Source organism: Chelonoidis abingdonii, chromosome 2 (genome assembly GCF_003597395.2).
Source record: "Chelonoidis abingdonii isolate Lonesome George chromosome 2, CheloAbing_2.0, whole genome shotgun sequence".
NCBI lineage: Eukaryota > Metazoa > Chordata > Testudines > Testudinidae > Chelonoidis > Chelonoidis abingdonii.
In genome coordinates this window covers 29,627,793-29,635,210 of record NC_133770.1, presented here as the reverse complement: position 1 = coordinate 29,635,210, position 7,418 = coordinate 29,627,793, and the positions used below count along the sequence as shown (strand labels likewise).

General features: G+C 43.2%; 1 protein-coding gene across 5 annotated transcripts in view; it reads left to right on the top strand.

Annotated features, from left to right (window-relative positions):
- CCNY (cyclin Y) overlaps nucleotides 1–7,418 on the top strand; it is a 235,617-nt gene that overhangs the window by 162,088 nt on the left and 66,111 nt on the right. For 4 of the 5 annotated variants that reach the window (XM_032774274.2, XM_075062216.1, XM_075062217.1 and 1 more), the window contains one exon: nucleotides 4,991–5,025. The exons of the other annotated variant lie outside the window; for it this stretch is intronic. In XM_032774274.2, coding sequence (XP_032630165.1) covers nucleotides 4,991–5,025 — 35 coding nt within the window. The remainder of the gene's footprint in view (nucleotides 1–4,990; nucleotides 5,026–7,418) is intronic. 5 annotated transcript variants of the gene reach the window in all.

Here is a 7,418-nt window from a genome sequence, read left to right as displayed (position 1 = left end):
GGCATGCTCCTAGCCAATGCCAATATGCTGTTAGCCTTCTTGGCTACAGGGGCACACTGCTGACTCATATCCAGCTTCCTTCCACCGTAAATTCCCAGTCTGTTCTGCAGAACTTGACTGCCTTAGTTCAGCTGCGTCCCAAGCCCTGTAAGCAGTGCATGGATTCTTCTGGCCTAAGTGCAAGGACTTTTCACTTCTCCTTGTGAACCTCATCAGATTTCTTTTGGCCCATTCCTCTAATCTGTCTAGGTCACTCAGGACCCTATCCCTACCTCTCCCCCAAGCTCAGTGTCATCCGCAAACTTGCTGAGGGTGCAATCTATCCCATCATCCAGATCATTAATAAAGAAGTTGAACAAAACTGGCCCCAGGTGTGACCCCTGGGGCACTCCACTTGATATCGGCTGCCAGCTAGACATCGAGCCGTTGATCACTACCTGTTGAGCCTAACAATTTAGCCAGCTTTCTATCCACCTTATAGTCCATTCATTCAATGCATACTTTTTTAACTTGCTGGCAAGAATACTGTGGGAGACTGTATCAAAAGCTTTGCTAAAGTCAAGGAATAACACATCCACCAATTTCCCTATATCCACAGAACCAGTTATCTCATCGTAGAAGGCAGTCAGGTTGTCAGGCAAGACTTGCCCGTGGTGAATCCATGCTGACTGTTCCTGATCAACTTCCTCTCCTCCAAGTGCTTCAAAATGGTTTCCCTGAGGACTTGTTCCATGATTTTTCTAGGGACTGAGGTGAGGCTGATCAGTGTGTAGTTCCCCAGGTTCTCTTTCTTCTTTTTTTAAAGATGGGCACTATATTTGCCTTTTTCCAATCGTCTGAGACCTCCCCCAGTCGCCACAAGTTTTCAAAGATAGTGGCCAATGGCTCTGCAATCACATCATCCAATTCTCTCAGCGCCCTCGGATGCATTAGATCTGGACCCATGGACTTGTGCTTTTCTAAATAGTCCTTAACCTGTTCTTGCACCACTTAAGGCTGCTCATCTTCTCCCCGTACTGTGTTGTCCAGGACAGCAGTGTGGGAACTGACCTTGTCTGTGAAGACTGAGGCAAAAAAAGCATTGAGTACTTCAGCTTTTTCCACACTATCTGTCACTAGGTTGTCTGCCCCATTCATTAAGGGTCCCACACTTTCCCTGACTTTTTTTTGTTGCTAACATACCTGTAGAACCCTTCTTGTCACCCTTCACATCCCTTGCTAGCTGCAACTCCAGTTGTGTTTTGGCCTTCCTGATTACACCCCTGCATGCTTGAGCAATATTTTTATACTCCTTCCTAGTCATCGGTCCAAGTTCCCACTTCTTGTAAGCTTCCTGGATGGGCAGTGTGGTGGACTGGAAACAAAGGGTGTGTGCATGTCTGTACATGCTGCACACACTGAGTTTAAAGTGTAGGTTGTGGTTAATTCAGAGTTTTTAAAGTCAGCCACTGCAATAAAGTAATTTCCCCTCCTGTATTAGTTAGGGGAAACCTGATTTATTGCTACTTCAGTGTGTTGGAAATCCACCTTTTCATTAGTTAGTTAGAGCTGCCTCCTTCCTTCACTTTCATTAGGTCCGTCCTTCCTTGCTAAATTCAACAGTGCTGGTACAGTAATTAGCTTCAAAGGAAACCCCAGTTTATGGAATGAGCAGGAATGAAACAGACCGTGCTCTGTTTTTATGTAGACCAGCCCTCAGATCAGGACCAGTCAATTCCCTTGTTCGTCTAACAAGAGGAAACATAGCTTTATTCCTGTACTAAATTATTTAGGAACTCTCAAAGCATGAGAGGTTTGATTGATGTGTAATTATTAACCGAGGGATATTGCCTTTCATCCTTTTGAAGTCTACCATTAACACTGCCTAAGTACATTGCACAAAGGAATACTAGGAGAGCCCAGTAACCAAAAAAAAAATAAAAAAATCTTTTCTTCTCCCTCATTTTAATCCTGGATAATTTATTCATTCTGCTGTAGTAAAAATGCAGTTTTAACAATTTGAGTGTGCTTGCAAAAATGAGAACAGGTTATTTTGCCTTAAAATTAAAAGAAAATTAAGAAATTTTGGCAGCCCTCCTATCTGTTAGTATGCCTGGCGAAATTTAGCCAGGATGCACATTCTGTAAAAAGGGAAAAAAATGTAATAGAAAAATAAATAGGGACTTAGAGTCTGAACTTCACAATTGTGATTCTAAGTCTGTTCAGCTTCATTTCATCTTAAACCGCCGTTCCTGAAGCCAAATACTTCAATTGTAGCTGTCTGTGGTACCACATGCTAGTTAATGAGAATGGGATCAGGTTCTATGGTTTGCACAAGAGCACTTTGCACTGCCTACACCATACCAATGCCCTTGGGCAGCCGGTGAAGAATTTCCTCTGCGCAAGAACACACTAGTGGTGAAAAGCTGGCAGAAGTGGCTTTGACATCTCCTGTACCAGATGTCCTTTTTCCTAATGTGAAGGGGGTTTGTTGTAGGTGGGATAGGAAGGAAGTGTGACAGAGTGGAGTTCTGCTGTGCCTGATGCTCCCTGGCATAGGTTTCTTGAGGGACCATCAGGGCTGTCTCCAGCTTTTTTGCTGCCCCAATTGCGGGGAAAAAAAAAGAGAGAATACCCAATTGAGCTGCTGTCGAAGAGGAACAGAGGGACTGAAGGACCCGCCGCCGAATTGCTGCCACGGACCCGGACGTGCCAACCCTTTTTATTCGATGCCCCAGGCACCTGCTTCCTTTGGTGGTGCCTGGAGCCGGCCCTGGCAACTATACACTTTGCATCAGTGCTGGCCAGCCTAGAATTAGAGAATCCTGGCTGACTGTGGTCCCCCACTGGAGAATGAAGTTCAGTGAAGTTTCCTTCGGGAAAAGAGGAAAATGTCTCATAAGGAGCGAGAATCTGCAGAGTGAGGGGTGTGTCCATGTCAGTCTGTCCAGCATTGGAAGAGGGTAAATGGCATGGGTGAGTGAACAGTAAGTGCAATACTTCAGCAACTAGAAAATCGTACAACAGTGAGGGCAGCAAATGATGTGGAGGGTGAGAGGAAGAACATGGAAGAGAAGGGTAGGGGATCAGGAAAAGCCGATAAACTGAAATATTGACCTGGGGCTCAGAAGCGTGTCTTGTCACTAATTTTGTTGTGTGCCACAACATGCAGTATGAATGTAGTGAACACAGTTAGTGGTACTAGATATTTAATTGTGTGAAAATAAAGTTTTGATAAAAGTACAAAATAAATTTTGCCCTTCTGAACTTACATCTGTGCCTGGTATAGTGTCTGCCTTCAGATTGTGAAAATTATTTACTTCACTTACATTGTATTACGCAATAGAGAAATACTTTGACCAGATGTTAAGTAACCAAATGATGGTAGACATTTTCTTAGATTTATTATTTACTTATTTGATGGAATAACTCCCTGCTTGGAGCTTCAGAATAGAAACAGCATTTCAGCAGAAGGACTAGCGAGCAGCTTAACTGCTTACTAGCCAATCACCGTGTTTTGAAAACTGCACAATCAAATACACGTAGCAAACTAAGAGTGTTCTTTTAACGCTGACTCGAGGGTGTGTGTGTGTGCGCGCGCGCGTGTGCGTGCGCAAAGGGTCACATGACCCTCCCCAAAACGCTGAGGGTGTGGGGGCAAGGCCAGCAGCTGGGGAGAAGAAGGGGCAGGGTCAGAGCTGGAAAGGAAGAGGTGGGGCCAGAGCTTCTCTTCTTTCTGCTTCCTCTTCCAGCCATGTTGTTTCGTGCAGCATGCAGCGGCTGTACTCTCCCAGGCAGCCTCCGGCCTCTCTGCCTGCCTGGGCTGTCCCAAGCAAGCATTGTGGCCTGAGACTGCCTGGGCCACACATGCTGGGGAACTGGAGCAGAGCCGCCTCTCCCCACCCTCCTGGCCAGGTAAAGGGGATGAGTCATGTGGGGAAGTCACGGGGGTGGGGGGCGTGGCAGGGAGGAATCGTGTGAGGGCATTGTGGGGGGTCACATGGGGAGGTCACGTGCCCCCCTTTAGCTGGTGCCCCCTTTGTGTCTCTCCCACTAGCCGCCTCTTGGATAAGAAACAAATGTTTGTGACTTTTTATAAGCAACAATTTCACGTTAACAAGGTTGCATGTGTGAATACACTGAAATTGTGTGTGTGAATACATGCAGACATAGAATCAAAATATGTAAGAAGTCTTTTAAAAAAAAATCCTCACTTAGTATTCCTCTCATGGAGAGGAAGTGAGAAAGATACTGTCACACGACTGGTGGTAGTTGTGGCGCTTAAGGTGCTTTTGGAAGGTGCTCAGATACCACAGTGGTGGGTGTGGTGTAAGAGAAAATAGAGAACAAGATCAAGCACGCCATGGTGCTTTAATCACTTATGCATTAAACCATTATTAGTTTAATTCTACTATTTGGTTGATATGTTACTGGTATCCTACATGCAGCATTATCACAGCTGTTGAACAGAGCTCCACAGGCTGGCTAAGGGATGAATTAATAGGAAATATATTGATGACAATTAAACCAGTATATAAAATCAGTTGTAACAAGCTTTTATCTCACCATTAAATTTTATTTTAGTTTGCTCCTTTGCTTGTAAGCATTTTGCCTGATAATTGTGGGCTTGATCATGCAGCAATTACTCATGTTGAGTAGGATTTACTTGTTGAATAGTACCAGACCAGAGCAACTACTCAGCATGATTAATGGCTGCAGAGTTGCACTAAGTGATTTTTGGAGACAGAGTTCCAATGCATGCAGTCTTAGTGGAATATCTGAACAAATGTGAATTTTAATCACCCAGCACAATGCAGAATTTAAATGCCTTCAAGTGTCCAGATATATGTGAGATGTTGCTTCTGTGCTCAAATAATGAGTGAATTTGGTTAGTGCGATAATGTTACACATAGATGCCTTCCTACTTTTGATCGTAAAATGGTGTAACAGAAGCTTAACTGAGACAAAATACAGTCATATAATATTTTTATTACATTTTATGTTTTTGCAGTGAGAGAAAAACGCAAGAGTCTCTATATAAACCACGTAAGTGAAAATGTCTCCCTAAGCGGCTTTATACGTTGTCTGTATTATGCAGAACTAAGAATCTTTGTAAGTAAATCCCTTGTGTGTGAGAGAATGTAATGTTGCCCCTGGGGACTGAACCATGGACCTCAGTATGTAAAAGCATGGGTCTTTACTATTTGAGCTAAAAGACCAGTTCCATTAGCTTGGAATGAGTAGCATTTGCACAAACCTGTATATGTGGCATCGCCACTAGAAGGGACAGAGAGCCACACTGGGTTAGCGTGGCTTACAGTATTATTTCAGATTAATATTTTTTTGAAAAACTCAAAACTTAAAAATGTGCTTGCAGTGTGTAAGTTTGTATTATGTGGAGAGTCTGTAGAGTATCACTATTATTTTTGAAAAGGGCTATTAAGGTCCAAACTGATGGGATGCATTGCAGAACATATATGTAATATATGGTAAATGTTAAAGTAATATTTATATTCTCTACCTTTTTTCTTGCTTCTATTCTTTTCAAATGAATACAATATGGGGCTGCTGCCGGTGACATGAAGAGCAAAACTCCAGTTGACTGTGTTAGGGACAGGATCAGGATCTTTATTATCATTCTTTGTATTATCTTAGCACCTAGGAGCTTTATAGAACAAAAATTATCACAGTGTAACTAGCAATATTGCCAACCCCAAGTATTCAAAAATCATGAGTCAGGTCCCAATAAATCACAAGATGTGTAAATAACATAAAATGGAGAGGCTCTTTTTATATGCCTTCTGGTTTCTGAGCCGTTAATATGCATTTTGGTCACATTTTCAAACTTTTTGCTACCACCATGAGGTCTGAATATTTACTACAAAAGAAAAAAAAAAGCCAAAAAACAAAACAAACGGAAAAAAACCCTGAGTTGCTTGTGTAATCACAAGAGCTGAGGCTTTAAGAAAAACAGAGAATATGGCAAGGCTCATGATAAAATTGTGAGATTTGGCAACACTGGACCAACACACATTTTATTCCTAAAATACTAGTTTTTATTGTTTATCTGCATGTGAGAATACAAGCAAGTCTTATCTTATGTGGGAGTTCCGTTCCGTGGTTAGCGCGTAAAGTGAAAACCAGATATACTCAAAATTACGTCCCCAAGCCCTTTAAATCCCAGCACGCAGCTCCAGTGGCTGGCCCTGGCCCGGCTGCCAAAGCTGCGGGCGGGATTTAAAGGGCTCCACCCAGCTTCCCGCTGCGGTATGGAGCCCAGAGAGCCTTTAAATCCCGCCCGCAGCTTTGGCAGCTGGACTGGGGCCAGCATATAAAGGGCCCGGAGCTCCACGGTGGCTGAAGCCTTGGGCCCTTTAGTTCGCCTCAGGGGCTACCAGCCATCTGTGCAGCTGGGGAACACCCTGGGTGATTTAAAGGCCTTGGGACTCCCAGCCACAGCTGGTGCCCCAGGGCCTTTAAATCTTGAGGCCACGCCTCTTCCGCTTGAGGCCACACACCCCTGGATTCCAGCCGTACAGCGTAAAGCTGAAATCGCACATGTTAAATGCGTGTAAGTTGCGACAGACCTATAGTTTTCATTGAAACTACCTTTGAAAGTCATATTATAAAAATGCACTGTATCGGATTCCTGCAAATTTACCAATATGTGCTGAATAACTTCCAGCAAGCACATTAACCCAAAACATTTTTTCTTCTTTAGAGTTCTCATTGTCCAGATGCAACAAAGCTAACTGTCTCCTGACTTGCTTTGCCACTGCATCACTCACCCCTACCCCGGCCTGTTTACAACCTGTAAAAGGGCTGAAGTAGAGTAAAGAGGCTCTAAAAGCCCATCCGAGCTGGAGGAGAATTCCTCTGGTAAAAATGAAGAAGACAGCCTCCAACTCTACATACTAAATAATTAATATCAGATCTGCTGAAGGGGATGGAGAGGGGAAACCTGGAAGTGGTCTTAGCAGCTGGTTCATTATTGACAGCAGTTTTGAGAAAGTCTATGCTGGAGACTTACTTACTCAGGATTCCTAGCCAGAGCCAGGAATATACAGGATTGTTCTAAGAAGACATGTGCCAACATATTCACCATGTTATAAATTCTAAAGTGTGCTGAGCAGTAATGTTTTAAATCATTGAAAAATAATCGCAATAGAACTTATGTGAATGTTTCAAAAAAACTGCCATCCCCTTTACTAAGCTGGATTTTACTTTGTTTTGTCCTCCTGCTTATAGCTTAATAAGTTAAACAGTGTTATGTGGGCTACTTGCAAGACTTCACTTTGACCAAGATGTAAAGCAGGAGACACAAATGGTGGAATAAAAAGGCTACACACAGGGTTAAAACTGCTACTTTTATATAGGGAAGAAAAAGTGTTTACTAGGATTCCATAAGTGCTTAAGGTAGTCCTCCCTAACATAGTTAA